The sequence below is a fragment of the Pongo pygmaeus genome, chromosome 9 (assembly GCF_028885625.2).
Source record: "Pongo pygmaeus isolate AG05252 chromosome 9, NHGRI_mPonPyg2-v2.0_pri, whole genome shotgun sequence".
Classification (NCBI taxonomy): domain Eukaryota; kingdom Metazoa; phylum Chordata; class Mammalia; order Primates; family Hominidae; genus Pongo; species Pongo pygmaeus.
In genome coordinates, this window is record NC_072382.2 from 70,239,591 (window position 1) to 70,264,113 (window position 24,523).

General features: G+C 39.7%; 1 protein-coding gene and 1 long non-coding RNA gene across 2 annotated transcripts in view; both read left to right on the forward strand.

Moving 5' to 3' along the window:
• Positions 1-24,523, forward strand: part of LOC134740265 (uncharacterized) — a 113,920-nt gene that overhangs the window by 40,388 nt on the left and 49,009 nt on the right. The window lies entirely within an intron of this gene.
• On the forward strand, positions 13,282-14,271 carry LOC129007860 (putative olfactory receptor 52L2). The gene has a single exon (XM_054439171.2). The coding sequence runs from the start codon at positions 13,282-13,284 to the stop codon at positions 14,269-14,271; it is 990 nt and encodes a 329-aa protein (XP_054295146.1).

Consider the following 24,523-nt stretch of genomic DNA (forward strand, 5'->3'; position numbering starts at 1 on the left):
AACATAATTCCCTGTCGAGACCAGTTCCCGGAATGTTGAACCAACACGATCGCATACTTTTACACATACGGTTCCTTTTTCAGGAAACCAAGGACAGTATTTTTCCACGGCCCTGAATAGAGTGTCCATATTTTCCATGGTTACTCAGACCCTTCCTGTTTTAACGGGTCTACATCTAAGGTTCCTTTTTCAGGAAACCAGGGACAGTATTTTCCCACTGCCCTGAATAGAGTGACCATATTTTCCATGGGCACTTGAACTCTTTTCTGTTTTAACCGGAGTGTAATATAGAGATAAGTATAATTTTTATACTCCGTGTGACCCATAGTTAACCTGGACCATACACAGACTACTCACCAGTCATCAGGGAGTCGAACAAGCATTTATGTGGACCAAACCGATGATGTGATGATGTTTCTCCACACCTACCAAAAGGAATTGGGTTCTCACATGCACTTGGGAAAAAGAAAAACCACGTGGCTGCCAGATATCGGGGGAGCCCGCCCCTGATAATTCATCATTATTTCACGTAGGTTCTTTTCTATTTCCCTAAGTGTTGGCTGGTCTGAGAAATAAAGGGAAAGAGTACAAGAGAGAAATTTTAAAGCAGGTATCCAGGGGAGACATCACATGTGGGCAGGTTCCATGATGCCCCCTGAGTCACAAAACCAGCAAGTTTTTATTAGCAATTTTCAAAGGGGAGGGAGTGTACGAATAGGGTGTGGCTCACAGAGATCACATGCCTCAAGGGCAACAAAATATCACAAGGCAAATGAGCAGGGCAAGGTCACAAGGCGAAGGTGAAATTAGCATTACTGATGAGGTTCCCTGTCCCACTGTGCATGTGTTGTCATTGATAAACATCTTAACAGCGTTCAAGAGCAGAGAACTGGTCTGTCTAGAATTCTCCAGGCTGGAATTTCCTAATCCTAGCAAGCCTGGGGGTGCTGCAGGAGGCCAGGGTGTTTCATCCCTTATCTGCAACTGCATAGGGCAGACATTCCTAGGGCAGCCATATTAGAGGCCCCCCCCCCCCCAACGAATGCATTCTTTTCTCAGGGCTGTTAATTATTAATATTCCTTACTGGGGAAATAATTCAGCCATATTTCTCTTACCCATTTTTGGTAATAAGAGAAATATGGCTCTGTCCTGCCTGGCCCACAGGCAGCCAGACTTTAAGATTATCTCCCTTATTCCCTGAAAATCACTGTTATCCTGTTCTTAAGGTGCCCAGATTTCATATTGTTTAAACACACATGCTTTATGAGCAATTTGTGCAGTTAACACAATCATCACAGGGTCCTGAAGTGACATACATCCTCAGGTTACGAAGATGACAGGATTGAGAGATTAAAGTAAAGACAGGCATAGGAAATTATAAGAGTATTCATTGGGGAAGTGATAAATGTCCATGAAATCTTCATAATTTATGTTCAAAGATTGCAGTAAAGACAGGCATAAGAAACTATAAAAGTATTAATTTGGAGAACTAACAAATGTCCATGAAATCTTCACAATTTCTGTTCTTCTGTCATGGCTTCAGCAGGTCCCTCCATTCGGGGTCCCTGACTTCCCACAACAATCAGGTGTAATTATCTGTTAGTATTCTGAAGACAGAGGCTTAAGGTTGGGCTGCTTTGGGGATAATTTGAAGCAGATGCTGAAGTGATCAGAGTCACATTTCTTGACACTCCCTATCCTCCTCCCAACACCACACCCTGGGGTTGCTGAGAGAAAGAATGTATTATCTGGAAGAATGAAGGGAGAAACATGAGGGAGGATATAGTGTTTTTGACTGGGTTGCTCCAGTTAACTACTACACATTATCCACCCATGGGATGCATCTATCTGGTTACCTTTGCCAAATCAAAGCCATTGTCTCTGAATTTCAAAAATTTCTCTTGTTCTTAACTAAACTGCTCCCTGTGCACCATTTATTGCTGATAATTCAGTGAATATAATAATAATAATATTTTCAGCATTTGACAAAGCATTTCCACATATTATATTTCCTTCAGTTCTCACAATGATCCTGTGAGGCAGATTTTAGTTTACTCCTTTCACATGTGAAGAAACTGAGGCTTGAAAATGGTTAGATGCTTTGCTGAAAGTCACATGCAGACATATGGCAGAAATAGTACCTCAAACTAGGATCTTGACTTCTATTGTAGAGTTTATTCTATGACATAAGAACTATAGGTCCACGTTGATTTCCCATCTTCCCAGCCCTCTCACCGTCTGTTGTCATTGCAGTCTCCTCAGCAGCTGTGGTGGAAGGTATGGGCAATAACTATATGTTCTCTTGGAGAGAAAAGCAAAACTTTTTGGCCGTTTTAAATCTGTACTGTTTCTTCTTTCTTAGACTATGTACCAGGCTGACTTCTGCTCCTTTCTCTCACACTTAGAGACCTCTTCTTGCTGTTATTAAGGCTGCACCTTTCATGCCTAGAATGTGAATCACTTGTCTCACATTCCAAATCCCTGCCAGGCCCTAGACCCAGGTATATGTGAGTCCTGTGTTTGTCTCTCACCTGAGAGAATTGTGGTACTTGGGGTATTGGGGATATTGGGGGATTCACATGATCCCTAAATCATTCCTTGTCTGCCTTATAATTTGATCACTCTGTACTTCCTACCTTTGGCCATGGGGCCCTGGAGTTTCTTCCCTGGCTCTGCAATAGCCACTGCTTACATGGAGATAGGAGGATGGCTTCCTAGCTTGGAGGTCAGTGGATTTGAGCTGTGGTCTGATTCTGTCACTACAGAGAGCTATAGCCCTGGAAAATTTACTTTTTCCAGACCTCAGTTTTCTAATAAATAAAATGAATATGTTGAACGTAGTGTATGTTAGAGACATGAATAATGATGAATAATGTTGTACACTCTTAATGTAATAACCTGAAAAGAAGAACTGGAGGGCACATCTGCCAAGGTCTCTCATGATCTCAGTAAGGTGGCTGTGGTATAGAATTTTTTGGCTTTCACATTATTGTTATTACCAGAGCTTTTGTTTATCCAGGTCACCACAGCTCTGAACTTTGTGTCTATCCCTATACAACACCAACTTGAAGGAGCAGAAAATACAGGAGGTGGTAAAGCAGACAACCATTGAGATATCTGTTAGAGGAGCAAGTGAAGTGGACAGGAATATCCAAGGAAGAGCCTGATTAGTGTTGGAATTATCAGGGACCATATGTTATTCTGTAAACTTTACAGTCAAATGAAGCTTGGAAGAGTGGAATGTCTCCAAATTAAGGGATTTTTTTCAGATGTTAGAATTTTTGGCAATTTTAAATGAGGCTTAGTGAGATAAGACTGGAGAACTATGTGAGGTCAGCATTGATTAAATCAAGCACCTGAATTCAAAACTTGGGGATATGAACTTAATGGGATAATTTTTATTCAACAACTAGCCCTGGGCATCTACTTAAACCTGTTTATGTGAATTTCCCCAGGTCACACATATTGTAGAATATCTAATACTAGAAACTGGTTTCTGAACTTCCTGTCCAATGCATTTATTTGCCACTGGACAAATCTCACGCAATGCATTTCCCACTAACTTGCCTCTTCTGTGTCTGAAGACCTTGCAGAAATATTGACTAAACTGAAAATTATTTTTTACTCTTTTCTGAGAACTGTAGGGGAGAGTGATGTGGTGGTGATGGTGTCAGTGAGAGCATATGTCCTGAGCTTCCATCTGCTACATCACTGAATTTCACCAGCCTGCCTTTCTCTGCAATGTCACTTTGTTCTTCCATGTGAGATGATAACCATGGTTTTTTTCCAATAATTCTGTTCTCTTCCCACATACTTTCTTCCTGGCTGGCATCCCAGGACTGACTGCCACCCACATTTGGATCTCACTTCCCTTTTGCTTTATGTTTTTCCTGTCATTGACTGGGAATGGTGTCCTGCTTTTTCTCATCCGGACAGAACACAGCCTTCACCAGCCCATGTTTCTTTTTCTTGCCATGCTCTCCTTTGTTGACTTGGTCCTCTCTCTCTTCACACTGCCTAAGATGCTGGCCATTTTCTGGTTTGGTGCTACAGCCATCAGCTCCCATTCCTGTCTTTCCCAGATGTTCTTCATCCATGCATTCTCTGCCATGGAGTCAGGGGTGCTAGTGGCCATGGCCCTGGACCACTCTGTGGCCATCTGTAACCCACTGCATTATGCAACCATCTTCCCACCTGTTGTTGTTGCCAAGATTGGAGGCCTGGTGGTGTTGTGGGGGGTGGGATTGACCATCTCCTTTCCAAGCTTGGCCCATAGGCTGTCCTACTGTGGCTCACACACGATAGCCTATACTTTCTGTGAGCATATGGCAGTGGTGAAGCTTGCCTGTGGGGCCACCACTGTGGACAACCTCTATGCCTTTGTGGTGGCAATCTTTCTTGGTGAGGGGGATGTGGCCTTTATTGCCTATTCTTATGGGCAGATTTTCCTTCACCCAAGGAACGCATTGTAATGCATTTTCCTTCACCTGAGGAATGCACTAAAGCAGGCAGCACATGTACAGCCCATGTCTGTGTCATCCTCTTCTTCTATGGACCGGGCTTTCTTTCTGTGGTCATGCAGCGCTTTGGAGCTCCCAGAGCTTCTGCTGCCAAGGTCATCCTTGCCAATCTCTACTTGCTCTTTCCCCTGGCACTGGATCCCATTGTCTATGGCATCAAGACCAAGCAGATCTAGGAGCGGCTGTTGATGATTCTAAGCCCCAAGCGGATTGAGCCTACCTGAGTAGAGTTATCACTAGCTGGACTTCAGGGGCCAGGGTGGCCCTCCCTCACTGGGTGGAAGCCCCATAGTCCAGGTCATTTATCTTGTGCAGAGAGTAAAAAGAAAGCAGGGAAAGTTATCCTAGGTGTTTGGAAGTTAGGAAATCTCTTCTGAGGTCTATGGTATTTATATGTTGGGATGGAAAACTGTTAGAAGGGCTGGGGTATCTCAATTGATCAATAAGCAGGAAATCTTTTTGATACTTTTTCTTCTGAAAGTTTATGTTTTATTTGTGTTGATAAGATAAATGCATCAGGTAATATGATGAATCGGAATTCAAGTGTTTTAGGAAATCAGAAAGAGATGAGCTGGACATATGGAGAAAATGGGGCACCTCACACCACCACAGCTCTCACTCACAGCCAGTCCATGGGAAGAGAATGGCCTCTCTACCACCTACTTAGCTTCAAGAAAGAAGGGTGGCAAACTATGGAGATAATTTTGAGTTCAAATTTATGAAAGAAATACTTTAAAATATTCATGTTCCATCTGACTAGAATTGCAGATTAAGATTGTTTTCTCTATTTCCAGTACTTTTTCATTCTATTTTTGAGATGAATGGCTCTCTATGACACCTACAGTTTCATTTCTTCATTTTTAGTCTCAGCTGCAAGACTTTTAGTTAATCATACTTGTACGCTTATTGCAAGCAACGATTATTGCTCTGATTCTTGTTCTGTTTGTTTATTTTCTGTCTTCATTTCTTAATCTCTTGTTCATTTCCTTCCCAGTTCCTACCATTGGCATTCACTTTAATGTGTTTGTGTTATGCTCTTATGTATTTGCATATCCTTGAAATATATTAGTGTTATTTGAGTGTTATGTATTCCTAATATACATAAATACGCTTCTTTATTTCCTCAAATATTTATGCTCCCTCCAGGCAGGTTGTCCAGGCTCCTCCTAATACAAATGCTTTTCCCTGTCCTTATTCTTGCTGTTTCTACTCATCTTTCACCCCAGTTCAAACCTCATCTCCTTAGAAAAGATTCTTTTAATTACATTAAATCATTTGTTTTCTGATCTCAGAGTACTGTATGTTTCTTTTATTATTCATTATAATTGATAATTATATATATTTTTGTTGGATAAATAATCTCTGTCTGCATTCCTACTAGACAGTGATTTCTACTGTATTCTTAAAATAGTTCCTGGCATATAATATGCTATCAATAAGCATGTGTTAATAAATAAGTCTCATTATTTTAATGGTCACTAGCGTATTTCTTCATTAGTCATATTAACATAGTATGTGCTTTTGAATAAATAACTACAAATATTTTTATGACAGTAGACATTCAATATATTTTTGTTAAAGAAATGAAAAAACATTGCTGTAACAATCACTGCTAACACTATTTTCTTTACTACCATCATCACTTCAAACATCACCTTAACCTCAATAGTCTTTGCAAAAGTTGTAATTTCAAATGGCGGTATTTTGGATGCTGTGCAGGGGCATTGGAGGGCATAGTTACTATTATAAGACAGAATCACTGCTATAAGGGCTTAGAGGTCTCTAAGTGCTCTGGGCAAACTAGCTCTGAAGAATTCTATCTCAAATATGTTGTATTAGTGAGAAATCTTGATAACAAAGGCAGCTCCTGTGTGTTCAGCTCTTACTACATGGTACCTTGAGTCCTTGAAGTAAAAACTTTGCAGATACACTCTTTCATTTAATGCTCACAAAATGCAAATGAAGCAGGTGCTATAATTATTCCCATTTTATGTCTGATGCAATATTATGCTTCCTACTAAGTGGGGATCATTTATTTTCTCATATCTCTTCTACCTTTGGCATGGTGGTGAGTTTAGTGTCTTTGTTCTCAAATACAATTTTCAGTTCTTTCCTGTAAAAGCAAACAAACAAACAAATAAGCAAAGACTGGTGCTTCTTTGAGGTTCGTGTCATTCACTCATATCATCCTCTACCACTCCTGGTTACTGTCATCTCTCCTCTACTTGCCTTCATTAAATGATGACATGGTCAACATCTTCTCTGTTTTTGTTTGTTTGTTTGTTTGTTTTTGCCAGCCATGACCCTGGTGGGAGACATCAGTATTTATGTGGATAATCCATTGAACACTCTGGCTTTTCATATTCTCAGTTTATTTATTCCCAAAGATACCTACCTTATCTACCAATTCTCATGACACATCCTTAAACCTCTGTAGAGATCACCGAATTTTCTTCCCCAAAGATCTTCTGCCATCTATGCTTAGCCTTGGCCTCTCCATTTTCCTAAGATGTCATTTTATTAATGAGATGTTGATCATATCTCAATCCTCTGCTTAAAATCCTTCATGGATTTCCATGGCCCTTTAACATGGCCCAAAAGACCCGGTATGCTCGGGTTCCTGCTTACATTCCAGGCTCAGTCCTGAGTACTACAATCTCTAATTTTAAAAATTCTTTCAGGTCTTTGAAAATACCAGAGTCCTTTTTCTTCTGCTCATGTTTTGTGCACGCACCCTATCTCCATACTGCCCTTCACTTTAACCAAGTCTTCTGGTCACTAACTTAAATTAGGGAGGGCTTTCCCAAAGTCCCCATACAGGGGAGGTCCTTTTATTATATGCTTTTAAAACATTATAGTTTTAATATGTAACACTTATAACTGTAATTAATTCTATGATCATATACTTAACATATATCATCCCAAGACCCATGAGAACCATTTTATCATATCGTTTGTTTTTTCCAACATCTAGTAGAGTACATGGAATTAGTATATATTTAATATTTATTGAGTAAATGAATAAATAGGGCTCCGCACAAGCTGTGAATGAGATACTTGTTGACTGGATGAATGGAAGGACTGTGCACTTGAGGCATTGTTCCCAAGGAGAATATGGCCACTGGGTAGAGTGGGAAGCTGCTTCAATCAGAGATGGAACTAAGAGAAGGGTCCACTTATGATGGAAAAATATGATAAAGGAAGCCTCAGCCCATCTCATTGGGAACTTCCTCGGATGGACTGTTGGAGGAGCCCTATTTATCCCACATGTACCATGGCAATAGGTTTGAGGCCCTTGGGTTTGTCACCATCCTATAGAGGAGAAGCAAAGTGCTCAATTCACCTGAGGCCAGCAGCATTTGTCTCAGGTTGGCTTCTCCAGAAACAGACTCTGAAGCAGAGATTTGCATGCAGGAAGTTTATTGTGACATACACATGGTAACAATGACTGTCATGGAGTGAGAGGAGTGAAATGGGGCCGAAGAAGAAATTAAACTATGATCGAGTTGTCTCAGGTGACTTAGCTAATCAAATAGGACCTCATGAGTTAGAATGACTCCTCAGTGTTAAGATGAAGAAAGGGGGCCAGGACTTTGTATTCTTATATCACCAGTGATTGGCTATGAGCTGCTTGGGGAAGGAAAGTAACCTTGGGCGAGACTGCTCTCTTTAGCCAAAGGAGAGTGACATAGTTATCAACTTCCAGAAGCCAACACTCCCTGCACCAGAAGGAATAGCACATTGAACCACAGCATTCACTAAAGAATTTCCTGGGGTCTAAGATTGTTCTGCGAGAATGAGAAGTCTGAGCTCACAGAGCAATGTGAAATTTCCCAGCTCACTGCACAAGGTTTCCTATCACCATCAGGATGTACAGGCTTAGGGGTAATGGACAACGCTGAACAGATATGGGCCACCTGGTTAGGTGCAGTAGTCACTCTCCCTGCTTGGCCTCTCTGTCCAATCACCCATCCCTGTGGGCTGTAACTTTAGCTCTGTGTTCCTCTAGTCAATCTAGGGGCTACATTTGGCTTTGCCCAGGTGTGTCTGTGAGACCTCTGGGACCTGCCAGTTGGTAATAACATCCTGCCTGCCCAGTGCCTTTCTCACAGTCACCATCACTGCCTTGGGAAGGTATCAAGAATGACCTTTCCTTTCAGGGTGATGATGACAGAACCAGCGACCCCTGATGCACAGAAATTCAGGTGTGAAAAATGAGGTCAGTTTTGGGGCTCATGGTGGGGGAAGACTATAGCCAGCTGACTCCTGCCCTTCTCATTGTCCTTGTGACAGGCATTATTTTTTGGCTTGGCTAGTGTGGCTCTGAGTTTCCCAATACCTCTGGTCTGACACTTCTTTGTATTCTTTATTTCCCCCTGAGTTAGAGTAGTTGCTGTCTCTGGGCTTGACTTCTCAAAATGAAGCCTCTCCTAGTTTCTACCATTTAGATGCTAGTGGGCAGGGAGGCTCTTCTATGAAGTGTGACCTATTTCTCTGTCCTTAATCTCCTTCTTAACAGAGGCCTGGACTCTATGACAGTGGGGAAAAAAGAAAGAATACAGACAGAGAGAGATTAGGAGAGGGCTCATAGCTGCAAGTTAACTTGTGTGCCTACAGGTGCCTACCAATCTCTTTAAGCCTTCATGATCAGCCTGAGGCATTCTCAGGACCATTTAGCATGGTTTAGGTGGCATCCTCACCATCAAATATCGTGCATGTAGATACAGTTTACCCATGTCTTGCCAAAGCTAGTACTCATGTTTCGTATCTTTGGGAAACTTTAGCTGTACAGACCTCGAGGGATGCATTTGATGTCCTCTTTGACATTCAGAGACTGCTGTGCAGCCCTTCTGAATAGAAAATCCTCTTCATCATTGTTACCCATAAGCTAGGGCAGAAGACCATTGTGGAGGTTGAACAGAGGACTTAGGGTGTTCCTGGAGATGAGCAGGCAGGGCTATAACAGAACCTTCCTGAGTCTGGGAATTTTCTCCCTTTCCTAGATCTCTTTGTATTGCTGAGTCTCCCTCCAGGCTGACCCAAGACTTTAAAGGGCACATCCTCAAAGACAACCCAGAGACCAGAAGGACAGTGCCCTTTGCCAGGCTTACTTTATTTATTATCTATGTGTCTCCAATTTGTGCAGTGAAGCTCTGCCTCGTAGTGCTTGGTTTCTGTATCTTCCTCTCTTATTAGATCATTATCATGGACCCACTATTTCTGCACCCTCCACTGCCATTTTTCTGCCTAAGTTCTTGCCTCCTTTCCTCCTGACTATCATAGAGTCCAGGTCACTGCTGAGAAGGAGATTAAAGAGAGAGAGAGACAAGTCACATACCATAGAGGCCCCCCTGCCTGCTAGGAGCAGAAGTGACTACCAGTGACCACAGGAATCCCCTTATTTCTGACACATCTAGGATTTCTTTATCACTTCTTTGCATGCAGAATAGTGATGAATCAGCAGGGATCTTTCTGCCATGAAGCACCCAGAGCATCACTTAAGGTGAGGACTGTCGACACTCAATCAGTAATCCCCTCAGATGGCAATCCAGTGTCTGCTACATTATTCCTTTACTTAAATTCAGTCTCTGCCTTATCGAATTTTCAGAATCTTCAGCCTTTTAAGACACTCATACACTTATTTATTTATTATTTAATCTAATCATATAGATATTTATTCAGCCAACATTCCCGATTACCGACTGGATTCTAGGTGCTTGTGGAGCTTGCCCTGGGGCTGCTGCAATAAGCAAGGCATAGTCCCTGCTTTTTAAAGTGCAAGGTCATCAGTGCAATGACAAAGTAGTAAAGACATCACAAAAGGAAAGAAAAGGAGACACATTATGCTGTCTTACGGAATTCAAGCACAACTTCACAGAAGATAGGTTGCTTAGATTGAACGTGGATGAATAAGTACTAGTTCAACAGCATCAGCTGTTTGCTAATTGTCCCCTGCTTTCTGGCTAGAGAACTAAATAGAGCTTCACTTTTAGGTTCTTGGGAATAAAGTCCCTTCTGCTTTTCTTCTAAGAATCACAGAGGGATCTCCTATTTACTTTAATAATTAGCGCTTAATAAGCAGATGTAGGCTTTTGCTCTAGTCTCACAAGCCATGCAGCATAAAAAAGAAGCAGATCATATTCAGGCTCGTGTCTCTGCCCCTCTGCTTCACCTTCTGTAGTACGGTTTCAGTCTCACTGCTTTATGCACACTGCTTCTATTAAAGCCACGGGTGCCTTCCACAAACACATACCTGTTCTCCAACTTCTCAGCTATAAAATGAGAAATGAGCTGGTGGTTGTAACAGAAGGGAAGTAGCTAAGAAAGAGAATTAACTTCCTCAGTATGTGGAATATTAAGCACTGAAAGGTGATTTTTTTTTGTTTTTTTTGCAAGAGTATGAGATTCCCCTGGAAGTCTCAATAAAAATGTTATCATTATTTTAAGTTGACCCTTGAAGAAAGACAAAGGCTGGGAGACATATGCCCACCTGGAATTTCAGAATTTATAGTTGTTATATTGAGAGTTTGGGGGCAATATGATAGTTCCCAAACATTATTGATTTGTAAAAAAAGACACACTAAGTGATCTATAGATGCATAATCCACAAGAACTGAGTCATTCTTGACTTTTAAAAATCTTCATATGTACATGTACATGAACCACCACCCCAACAAAGAAAAATATAGTTGTTTCAGACTACATCTGTCTTTTAAGATAAACATACAGACACAAATGTAACCAGTTGCAAGTTTTTTATTTTAATACTTGAGGGGTGAATCCCATGGAGAAGGTTAAACAGACAGCTGTTTATTCAATAGTTCATGTTAACATGGGGTGTCAGAGACACTGGATTGCTATAACATCACAATGAGAGGTAAACATATCAAAAGTTTGAAACAGAGAAGCAGAGTCATGAAGACAAAGAAGAAAGGAAAGATAATTATAGTTATCTTTTTAAACATTAATAATATTGCTATTAATATTTGCCATTACTTTCAATGGCAAAAATCACAATTACTTTTGTACCAACTTAATAAAAGATGACTAAGAGCTCATAGCCATCTTTTATTAGTAACGTTAAAAAAGATAACTATAATTTATAGACTATACTTTATAAAGTAACCTATATATCAAGACTTTACATATATTAGTTAAAATTTGTGGTATGTAAGATTAATATTATTTATTCTAATATGAAATAAGGAAATTAAGACTTAGAGAGTTTTAGAAGCCTAGCAAGATTTTATTCCTAGAACATGAAATGGACAGAATTTCAACAAACTTTGCCCGCAAAGCTTGTATTTATCACACTGCATTGTGAAGCATCCATGCTAGCTTATAATCATGAAATGAGATACAGTTCTTTAAAACAAGCCATTAAGATGCTGACAGGATTTCTATGATGGAGATAAGTCAGAGAGTTATGGATGAACAAAGAAGGATCATAACATACAGTGCTCCTGACATAATCACTCTTGACCTAACACAGTCAATGAGTCCTTTTGAGCAGCAGAAGAGAGTAGACTCTAAATTTTCAAGAGTGAGGAAGACCAATTCAGATAGAGGAAATGGAAGAAAGACTACACAAAAAGCATATGTAAAATAGGATAGTTTAGTCATATAACTCCAAGAATGTTGGAATGGTTTAGTAAAACATACATGTAGAAATATGTTAACTGTAAGACCAAAGTAATACACAATAGATAACCGTTGAAAACCTTTAACGCAGTCTTAAGAGTATGATTTTATTCCATGCAATAGATTCACTGAAGGATTTTAGCCATAGGCATGACATAATGACATCTGCATTTTAGGAAAAACCTGACTTTAAGGTTGAGAGTGAATTGGGAAGATGTTTATAGCAAAGGCAGAGAGATGTAATGAAACAGTACAGGTGAGAGAAGTTGGATGTTTGACATTGGGGGTTGAAAACAGGAGTGGATATAACAGCTATGTGTTAAAAATGCAGTTAACAGGAATTGGCGAATGGGGAAAAGGGATGAAAGATAAGAATAAGTAGAGATAGTTTCCAAGTTTCTAGATTGGGTTTGGTAGATGGATAGTAATGTAATTCATAAAAATATTGCCAAAAGTAGGTAGAACAGATTTAAGAAGGATAGATGAATTAATTTAGTTTTGAATATGTTGAGGCTATAGTATAGCTATTCAGGAAGCAAATGGAAAGAATGATTTGTTTTTCAGAAAGATATTTGACTTAGAAACATAGATTTGAAAGAAATAAAAGTAGATAGTTAAAACCATGAAAGTGGATGAGGTCAATTCAGAGATAATGTACTGAATAGGGAAAAGAGGAGAGGATGGATCCCTGGAATCAACAACATAATGAGATGGAGAAAATGGTGGGACTGAGGCACTAGAGTGCCATGTCATGGAAACTGAGGGAGGCTAATTTCAAAAACAACAGTTTAATTTACTGTGTTCAGTAACACCAAGAGGCTAATAAAGAGAACCCTTTGAAGTTGACAGCTTCAAAACATAAGCAACTGAATGGTTAAAACTTATGCATCTCTCCCAAAACAGTGTATGTTTACTCTTATCTCTAAAAAAACCTAGACCTATTCTAATTCAGACATGTGGATGTCTCACCTGTAAAAATATTTATCTCCACCAAAGATTTTCTTTCTTGTATCTAACTTTATTCCTTTTGGTTGCAGTTTTAGTCACTCTATTCTTCTCATGAAGACGGTAGACAATGTGATCTGGACTATGTGATAATGTACCAGAAATGCAGAAATCATGACTTTGGATTCTTTTTTCTCTTTCCTCCTCAAGTCATTGATAATGGCCCTTAGCAATTCCAGCTGGAGGCTACCACAGCCTTCTTTTTTCCTGGTAGGAATTCCGGGTTTAGAGGAAAGCCAGCACTGGATCGCACTGCCCCTGGGCATCCTTTACCTCCTTGCTCTAGTGGGCAATGTTACAATTCTCTTCATCATCTGGATGGACCCATCCTTGCACCAACCTATGTACCTCTTCCTGTCCATGCTAGCTGCCATCGACCTGGTTCTGGCCTCCTCCACTGCACCCAAAGCCCTTGCAGTGCTCCTGGTTCATGCCCACGAGATTGGGTACACCGTCTGCCTGATCCAGATGTTCTTCATCCATGCATTCTCCTCCATGGAGTCAGGGGTACTTGGGGCCATGGCTCTGGATCGCTATGTAGCCATTTGTCACCCCTTGCACCATTCCACGATCCTGCATCTAGGAGTCATAGGGCGCATCGGAATGGTGGTGCTGGTGCGGGGATTACTACTTATCATCCCCTTCCCCATTCTGTTGCGAAAACTTATCTTCTGCCAAGCCACCGTCATAGGCCATGCCTATTGTGAACACATGGCTGTTGTGAAACTTGCCTGCTCAGAAACCACAGTCAATCGAGCTTATGGGCTGACTGTGGCCTTGCTTGTGGTCGGGCTGGATGTCCTGGCCATTGGTGTTTCCTATGTCCACATTCTCCAGGCAGTGCTAAAGGTACCAGGAAATGAGGCCCAACTTAAGGTCTTTAGCACATGCGGCTCTCATGTTTGTGTCATCCTGGTCTTCTATATCCCTGGAATGTTCTCCTTCCTCACTCACCGCTTTGGTCACCATGTACCCCATCATGTCCATGTTCTTCTGGCCATACTGTATCTCCTTGTGCCACCTGCACTCAATCCTCTTGTCTATGGGGTGAAGACCCAGAAGATCCGCCAGCGAGTGCTCAGGGTGTTTACACAAAAGGATTGATCTGAACATATTCTCATTGTTTCCTTCAGAGGCACCTGCCAACGACATAGCCAGGAACTCATGGCTGGTGCAGATTGTATGGATGGGGTAATTTTCACAGCGAGTAGTCCTTCTGGTGTCACTTATCTCACAGCAAAGAATATCCAGAGGCACCTGGCTTCACAACTTATTGGGATGTATCTGGATACCTGAATTTGTGAATAGTTTTTCCATTCTTTCTTTTGCTCCTGATTCCAACATTTTCCTACTCCTGTGTCAGAAAGACTTGAGGACAGTAGAAATGGATGACAGCTCTGGATGTGTCATCTTTCCTGCCATTGCCCAGTGATAGACTATGCAACATTCTCTGGAATGGCAATGGAAAGTCCCACCCTCTGCTTGGTTTTAGGTTTACAGTGTCTTCCAAACCTCTAAGTTTGTGCTGGCAGCACATTTACACGGTACGGCCATTCAGCTAAATGCTAGTGTTAACCCTTTAGATTAACCTTTTTGTGTCTTATGATGATTTAGATTCCTTTACTTTTCTGCCATATCAAAATGCATAAATTGGGACATTTATAAAATATTATTATGCATATTATAAATGACTTTTTTCTTGCATTTACTCTTTTCTTTAAGGGATGAGTTTTTCCGCTTGTTCAGCCTGGTCCTTTCTTCACATGATACTAGTTTTTCTCAATTATTTGTAGATTTTTACTCTTATTTGTTTGTAGATGAGAATTAAATGGTTGGGTCCTTGCTGTGAGTTTTCTCAGAGCCTGTGAAGGTCACTGCTCTTGTGCCCCAATTGTAGGACTTTGTAGGTCATTGTACAGGGATTTACTAACAGAATTCCCCTCAGGCTGTCAAGAGGAAAAGGAAAGATGAGCTGCATTCCCTCATCTTTTGCTGAAGTAGAGAAGCTTTTATATCTGCTGTCAGAGATAATCTGGTATAGTTTGCTGACCTATGGAGCTGCCTCTCCATACCTTTTCTCTATTTGTAACTTGGAGAACCAAAGTTACCTTGTAATTGCCTCTGATTACATCTGCCCCACTGCAATTACAGGGTTTGAAGATACAAAGTCGCCTCTTTCATTTTGTAGGGAGCCAGGTTTCATACTAAACTGACCCAATTGCTCCGGAAGTAGAATAACAATAAACTAATCAATGCACTAATTAATTGCTTTCAATTACCGTTATCATTTTATTGATTTTAAACTTGGAGTATCCCTTGGGCTCTCTTAAAATTTTTAGATTTTAAAAATAGATTCAGAGGTTACATATGCAGGTTTGATACAGGGATATATTGTGTAATGATGAGGTTTGCACCCTGAATCTCTTAATGAGAACATTTCCCAGCTCTGCATCAAGCTTTAACTTTTCCAATTCCTCTTCCCCTATAGTTCCTACCCTTCACATATACATAACTACACATTGGTTTGCAGGTTTTTGCATTCCAGTTTTTTTATGAATCCAATTTAGTCTGATTTATGAATTCCAAAAATTTCTCAAAGTTTATGATGCAATCCAAGTATATTTGCTCATATTCTAGTATTGTTATTGCATTATTTTCATTTTTATATTTCTTTAGCAGTTTAATGGGTACACTGGGAGAGAGAGAGGAAGTAAACAATGTTTGCAGTCCAATGTCTTGAATTGGAATGATTACAATTCTAGTAAAATTTATGATATTACTTGTGCTGTGTATATCTTTCGTGCTAGATTGTAGGCTTCAGGGAGGTAGGATTCTTATGTCTTCCATGTACTTCTCATTACCAAGTGCCTGTCATTTTCCAACACAATATACACCCTCAATAATTATTTGTGATAAGAAATATTGTAATCAATGAATACACAAAATTGATACCTCTGCAGTAAGTGCTCATTTTTTCCTTTTAATAATTTTTAGTGTCATTTTCCATGTAGGACTAGGGGAACAGATCTCCCATTCTAAAATTAGATCCTTCTCCACCTGGAGGAGACAGGGTACGTTTTTGAGAGGAAGAAGTTCAGGAGTGCTGTCAGAGATTAAAAGTGCAGATTTCTCGCTAGCCCATTTACACTCTTAGCAGCAGCAAATGTCCACAAGGAATTAAATAGGGGTCAAAATCATAAAAATTAGAACCCAGTAACTTCCATATCCAGGATTGTCTGGTTATTCATGGTTGGAAAATACAAGTGGGACCAGGGGACAAACAAGAGACCCTCAATTCCCTTCCCTTAATTCTAGATCTTGAGATTTCTTCCTACTCCCTTCCCCTACCCATGAGGAGATTTGACCTGGAAAATTAGGCTCCAAGTATAATTTGCCAGCCATCTGCATGGAGGACTATAGGACCCCATAAACAGAACCCCTAGCAGAACGTAAAATGCAAAACAGAGCATGGCTATCTTCTAGGTTTCTCTCCCCAGAAGGCAAATCATGGGCTTTTTTGCAGGTGAGGTTATGGTATTCGAGTATAAAGCAAAAGAGTCCACTGCCATCCTTACATATCCATGAGGCAGGCAGTGAAACAGGTAGAGCATGTTTCATACCATTGCAGCCATTGCTCCCAACAATCTCTTCAATTGTATTAGTGATCCTTCTTTCCATATGTAAAAGCAAGCAAAGGAGGGGAGAAGAGGAGAGGAAAGAGAAGTATTCATTCCCATGTTTCCCCTTGTGGTGAGAAAAGCCTTCCTCCGTGGAAGTGTAAAGTGGAGGAAATGAGATTCTTCCCTAACTTGCAGAATGTGGGTTCTTTCTCATCCTTTGGGTGAGGGAACTTACAGCCTGTTGATAATGTCACATGGGGACTTGGAAAGCCACAAGGAGTGGGTGGGGCATTTTTGTGTGTGTTTGCTCATAAATCATATCTCAATAAACTCCAAAGGAGTGAAATGTTACAGAATATATTGTCTTACCAATGCAGAATTAAACTGAACAACTGTAAAAACAAGATGGCATGAAAAGCCCTAAACATTTGGAAACTAAACAAAATATACATAAATAATCCATGGATCAAATAATAAATCAGAGGGAAAGTTAGAAAATATTTCAAACTGATTGATAATGACATATAGCAAAAGTTGCAGGATGCAGCTAAAGAGAAAATAGAACGACATTTATAAATTTAAATGCTTATGTTAGAAAAGAATAAAGATTTAAAATTAATTACCTAAGTTGAAAACTTAATAATTTAAAAAAGAAACAATAAATTAAACCCAAGGTAAACAAGAGTAGGGAATTAATAAAGACAAGAGCAGAATAAATAAAATAGAAAACAGAAACAATAGATAAAATCAACAAATCTTTAATTTGGTTTTTGGGAAAGATTAATAAAGTTGATAAAGCCCCAGTAAGACCTATCAAGAAGAAAGAAAGAAACACCAAGAATCAAAATGATGATTTAAAAAGGAGTTACTACTACAGATCTTACTAGACATTAAAATGATAGTAAAAGAAATGTGACAAGTAACTTTAAACCAGTAAAACAGTACTTTACTTATGAGCTATTAGGACACACATGTTATGTGAATTCCAGCCATCAAACACCGTAAGTGCAGACTTGTGATTAGGAATTCTCAAGGGGTAGTCTCTCCTCTCCTCCTCTCCTCTTTCCTTTTCTCCTCTTCTCTCCTCTCCCCTTCCCTTATCATTTCCTTCCCTTTTCCATGTTTCCCCTCCCTCCCTCCTTCCCTACCTCTCTCTCTCTTATTCTCTAATTTAGCGCCAAATCCAAGACAACAGGTATCCCAATCATATTCATTTTCTGGAATTCCTCTATTTTTATCCACTAAGAATGTCTTCTTTCTCAGGTCCTGGCCTTAAAGGGCTCTCTGATATGGACTCCTAGCAGCCTCAGGCTCCAGGCTTTGAATCTTATTTCCAGCAAATGTTATCTGAAAAGCCCAATGTGAGCTCTCTCTATGCTGATGACAGTATAATGAGAAAAAAACCCACATATTCGTGGAAGAAATAGGCATTAGAGATAGAACTTTATATTTTTTAGTTAGTTCCAAACTGGAGAAAAGTCTGAAGCATGTGTGAGGAGTCTCTACCCAAAAGAAAAGATGAGGACACAAAGGAATTAACATGAATTACATATAAGATAGTGCAATTGATAATAGCTAGCTCATATAGTGCTTCCTATGAGAACAGCACTGTTGTAAGTGCTATTTATATATATATAGACTCTTTTAATCTTCACAAGCAATCTACAAGATAGGTCACTATTATTATCTTCGTGTTAAATACAGAAACTGAGACCCAGACAGGGAAAGTGATCTGTCCAAAGTAATGCAGCTAGTAAGTGATGGTGCTGGGATTTTAATCTAGACAGCCTACAGTCTTTCTCACCATAGGTCCTTGCCCTCCACTAGCCTGCCTCCTATACACACTGTTGATAATTTGCATTATCAAGATGCCACTCCATGCTGCATTTTAATGTTTCATTTTGCTCTGGTAAGTAGGTTTTCCACATGATCACCAAATATGTAAATAACCCAGTCCTAGCATCCCATTTTGAGGGTTTGGTATTGAGTCCCTTTCTGTTACCAATTACTGTATCATTTATGATTTAAGCAGGAAAGAAGGAATACAAGAAAAGGATTTCATGAAAAGGAGCTTAATAAAGGGATAATTTGTAGAGGTGACGGGAGGGTCGAGGAAACCAACAAGAAACATCTAGGAGCTAGCAAGAGCAGGAAGCACCTCAAGACCTAAAGGGCAAGGAGAGGCATCAACATTCCTTAAACCTAGGGAGCCCTGGAGCTGTGTAAGAGATGCTTCCCAGTAGAATTTCTGGCTATAGAGAAACACAGCCACTGACAGAACTGCATAAAAACAAAGGGGTCTCTCTTTCTCTTTCCATATTTTGATCCCTTTCAGGTGGCCCCTATTGTTTGAACTGGAAGCCAGGGAGTCATGTTAGAAAGCCCAGCTGAAGCAGGCCACAGAGATCAGCCTCCTTAAGCACGGAGCAGATAAGAGAAGAAAATGGATTTGTAGTCAAGTAATAAATAAACAGCACACTGGGTTAAACTTAACTGTTTGCCTTTTCTAAGGTTGGACCTAGGAAGTAAAGTTAAGAAAAAAATCACATAATGAAGTGATTGGCTTCAGTTTAACTTCATAATCACAAATCCTGAAAAGGCATTAAGCAAGGACTATGGTAGAAATAATCATTCACTGAAAAAGTGGTTCTGAATAAACTGGAGAGGTAAGAGAGAGATAGATATATGATCTTGAATAATTAATTAGGTAGAAGTGTATTGATTCTACTGCATTGTAAACATTGTACTAGACACCATGTCAATGGGGAACAAAATTGATATGGATCTAATCCTCATGAAGCTTACAGTCTCGTTCATGTATAGTTTTGAGTAGTCCCTAGTAGGAAAGTTGGTTTTGTTTTATGAACAATGAGAAACTACTGATATCATAATGTAATGCAATTACTGTAATAAAATTTTGATGAGGGCAAGGACTGTAACTACTTTAGTCACCTTTTATTCCTGTGACTAATCTTGTTCTGGACATGTAGTTGATAATAATGAATAAATATTTATTGAATGAGATTTATGTATAGTAAGTTAGCTATCAAAATTCATGCAGAGATCAAATAGCAGAGTTGAGTTCAGGATTCTGTAAAAAGAAGGGAGTTGTATAGTTATATTAAAAATTCTGGCTGGGTGCAGTGGCTCATGCCTGTAATCCCAGCACTTTGCGAGGCAGGCGGATCACCTGAGGTCAGGAGTTTGAAACCAACCTGGCCAAAATGGCAAAACCCCATCTCTACCAAAAACACAAAAATTAGCCAGGCGTGGTGGTGGGCACCTGTAATCCCAGCTACTCAGGAGGCTGAGGGAGGAAAATCGTTTGAACCCAGGAAGCAGAGGTTGCAGCGAGCAGAGATCACGCCATTGCACTCCAGCCTGGGTGACAGAGGGAGATTCTGTCTCAAAAAACAAACAAACAAAAATACAAAATCCGAAAAGATTTAATATAAGGAAATCTATCAATATAACATTTCAAGATGTCGAAAGTAGAATAAGGAAATGTTTAAGAGAATGGTCTGTGTAGTCAAGCAGATAGATACAGATTTGAATTTTAACCAGATAAAGTCCTGTTCCCTGCATCTCAACCACAGGCACTCAGTAGCCCCTTAATATAAGCTAAGAGGAAGTTCCCCTCAAGAGAGCCAGCTCATCAGCTGCTGGGTGCCAGCCTCCCAAACTACTGCATTCAGCTAGCTTGTTGAAGAGGGTGGGACAGTGTGACAAACTGACTGTCCATCATAAAATCCTTTAGCTTCTGAAGCAGTATCAGCTCTGGTTACTGGATGCAGTCAGCTGACTCCTCAAGCAGGACCCAATCTGTTGCATCGTCTGTGAGTTCCAGGGCTAAGGGAGGGGAGCATCGCTGCATTGGGCCAGTACATACTAGGTCGCCAGAGGACTGAGATGAGAAAATTTTCTCCTCATGCTTATACTGGCTCCCATGAAAAAAGAAAAAAAGTCCAGGAACTGTGTTACTGGATACAAGAATATTTAAAATCCTGTATTCCTCCTGGAAGGCCCTTTTATAGTCTCAGCAATCCCATTAGTATTGCCATGTGTTCTGTGGCTGAGAACTTTATGCAAGTGTGCCCAGAAAAGCATTCTAGGGATTTGAGAGGGAAAGAATGGTTCTGGGATAGCATTTTGAGTTTAATATGGCACAGGGCACCCAGGTCCTTGAGGCTCAGCGCAAGAGCTGGTGAGGAAATGTACTCATTGCCTTCTCCCAACATGTTCCAGTGTTAATGGGAGAGAAAACTTCCTCTGATTATTAGACATGATTTATAGCCAGCAGGAACAGACTTCCCTGTGATTTTCTCCTAATGGCCCTAGTTTTCTCCTCTTCCCCTTAAAGGTCAGTCATATATTTGGAAGGTTTCACTTAGTTAAAACATCTACATTTATTGAAATGTTTCTCATAATGAGTTTTTAATGTCTTCTTTATCCTGGGCACTTTTTCTAGGTGGTACAGTTTTAAAATTGGTCCTTAAATCAGAGTGCATTGAACTGGACACAATATTCTAAGCATGGTTGAAAAAGGGCAACATGAAATAGAAGTTATTTTCCTCTGATCACTGTTACTTCTGTTAGTAGAGTATTCCTTTCTAATATTTCTCATTAACATATTACGTCAAAATTTGACTGATATTCTTGTCTATACTGCCACCTGACAATACATCCAGGTATCTGACCACTTTTTCTCTACTCCTATTCCGTTTTGTATCCCTTCTCTTATCCTTTATATTATGCGTGATCTTAATAAAAGCCATGTAGCAGAGGATGAGCTTAACTAGAGTAATTCCCCACTATGTGAGGAAGGAATGAGGACTTGAAGAGGATGGATCAGAGTCTGCGAATTGTAAAGCACAATCATAAATGGGGACTACACATAAAAAACTGGAAAAAGAACAAGTCAAGGGAAGAATCTTTCAGAGATAGTGGACTAAAGAAAAGAGAATGAGCAGAGGGTGAGAAATAAGGATATTGCAGAGTGAGGGGATATTGTCTGCAGTGAAGGACTGCAAGATGTCTAAGGTATTCTTTTTCATAAAGAAGGTAGTTTGGTGGTGCTGTACATATAAAGAAAAAATACTCAGTAGATCAGAGGACTGAATCAAGGATATCCCTTCCACCAAGATTTGGGCTTTTGGGGCCACAGGGCCCTAAAATGGAATGACTTGTTTAAGATCCTCAAGCTTCCACTGGAAATTTGTGCCATTGCTGTCCCTACCTCTGGCTCACAGCTTGCTCAGCTCTTATGTATATTTTGAGTTTTTTCTTGTGGTTCGCCTCAATTCCTCCATCAGTTCCCTTGGTTACTTTGGTTAATGTTTTCACGTTAATTTTTTCTTTTTTGAATTATTTGAATCTTTTTTGAATCAAGCCAACAGTCACTTGTCCCCTTTTAGATGTACTTTGCCTCTTTTGGTCCCTTAAGTTTGGGTGTGAAAGAGGAAGAAGAGAGATATTTAGTATATTTCCCCCAATAAATAAAATCATGGTCTTTATACTAAATGGGGATGTGGGATAGATAAAGAAAATAATTAAGATATGACAGACTTGGAAAACTCAAAACTCTAAACTTGAAATATTTAGCTCACTAGCATTTATTAAGAATTTATTGGCTGGGCGTGGTGGTTCATTCTTGTAATCCCCAGCAGTTTGGGGGGCTGAGATGGGCAGATCACTTGAGGTCAGGAGTTTGAGACCAGCCTTACCAACATGGTATAACCCTATCTCTACTAAAAATACAAAAATTAGCCAGGTGTGGTGGCATGCACCTGTAATCCCAGTTACTCGGGAGGCTGAGGCAGGATAATTGCTTGAACCCAGGGGGCAGAAGTTGCAGTGAGCCAAGATCATGTCACTGCACTCTAGCCTGGGTGATAGAGTGAGACTTTGTCTTAAAAAAAAAAAATTATTCAGTGCTAGGTACTGTAAACACAGCATGGGATAAAAAGATGGAAAATATATCACACGCACTTTAGTGATTTTATAGTGGATTGGGGAAAGAGATGAGGACAGAGGCCAGTGACGTGTTTTATACTGTATTAAGTAGTAATAGTAGTTGTTTCCCCAAGGGCTGGTCCTTTAATTATCTTTCTTTTTATCATTTATATTTTTCTTTCTAAAGTCTTTAGCCCCTTAAACATATTCAAATTTCTTTTATGTAAAAAAATTCAACACAATCCTCTTTTTAACATAGGCACTTCTACCTGTGCATTCAGTTTTCCCTTCGTGTGAAGCTGTTTGCTGAAGTGAAGAATCTCTGACAAGGTGATCAGTCCTCCCTGTGTTTCTTCACTCCAGGACTGCTGTCTCCTTGTCCTCCCACATTCTATTTCTCTCTTCACATGAAACTGTTTGCTAGGATCACCGATGATTACCTAATTGCCAAATGCAATGAGTAATCTCTTTCTCACATTGCTGAAATTCTTTATGTGAGCTTGTCTGTCCACTCCATTGGATTTTCAATTATGTCTCTGTTCATTCCTTTTCAGTTTCCTTGCAATCTCTTTACCTCTTCTGGTCCTAAGATTGAGGGTAGGTGTTTCATAGAATTTCTTTATCATGTTTTATTTTAAATTTACATTTTTCCCTTAAGTAATTTATTCAGTTCTATACTTTGAACTATACACGATGTGCTGATGATTTCCAATTCTCTATCTTTGAGCTATCACATGAAATCAAATTACTTTCTACAACATTTAATGTCATATATATTGTGATAGTTTATAGATCCAATAAGCTGAACATATCAAAATTGGAGTTTATAGACCCAATAAGCTGAACATATCAAAATTGGTTCCATAATTTCTACATCTGCAACATACATCAAATCTTTTCAAAGCCTATTTTTTTGTCTTGTGAAATTTACTTAGTCATTTAAGTCAGATTGGACAGTGCAGTTTTAGAATCCTACCCTCTTTTCTTCTATACAAGTAGTCTAATCGCTGTCTGTCATATTTATACCTCTAAGATATGCCCCTTTCCCTCATCCTCAGAGCCATCTCAGAGACATTTATTCACTTGCTGATCACTTCTCAATTGGACTACTGAAGCCAACAGTCACTTGTCCCCTTTTAGATGTCCTTTGCCTCTTTTGAACCCTTAAGTTTGGGTGTGAAAGAAGAAGAAGAAAGAGATTTAGTATATTTCCCCCCAAAATAAAATCATGGTTTTTATACTAAATGGAGATGGCGGACAGATAAAGAAAATAATTAGGATATGAAAGACTTGGAAATTTTGAATATTTATAGGAAGGATTTAGGAGAAGTTGAATACATAGGGAATGGGCAGGATGATTCATAAGTTAAGGTTCCTAAGGTCAAGGTAGATAGCATCCAAATGTGAGGTCAAGGATTGCTATTTGGAGGAGGGATAGATCCTTGATTCTACTGATGCAATGAAGAGATCAAAGATGTAGATGTTGATGGGTTTATGAATCTATCTTGAGAAGTAGAGGACTTGCATCTGATGTTTCTGCTGTCTTTATGAAGTGTTTAGAGAGTTATCTGAGAGAGGAGGAGATTTTGTATTTGAAGAGAACTTTGATAATTTGAAAAGTTGCTTGAAATGGGTTGAGGAATGAATTAACCAGAAAAGATTATTGTGATGAATATGTAATATGTATATTAAGTACTCATTTGAGGTTGGCAGTTACACATTTTAATGAGAACAGCCCGTCTTTGAGCCTAACTTTCTATAGAAACAATGAATCGCATTTGTGC

Coding starts and splice junctions, on each gene's coding strand:
- LOC129007860 (XM_054439171.2), top strand. CDS start 13,282: ATGACTTTGGATTCTTTTTTCTCTTTCCTCCTCAAGTCATTGATAATG.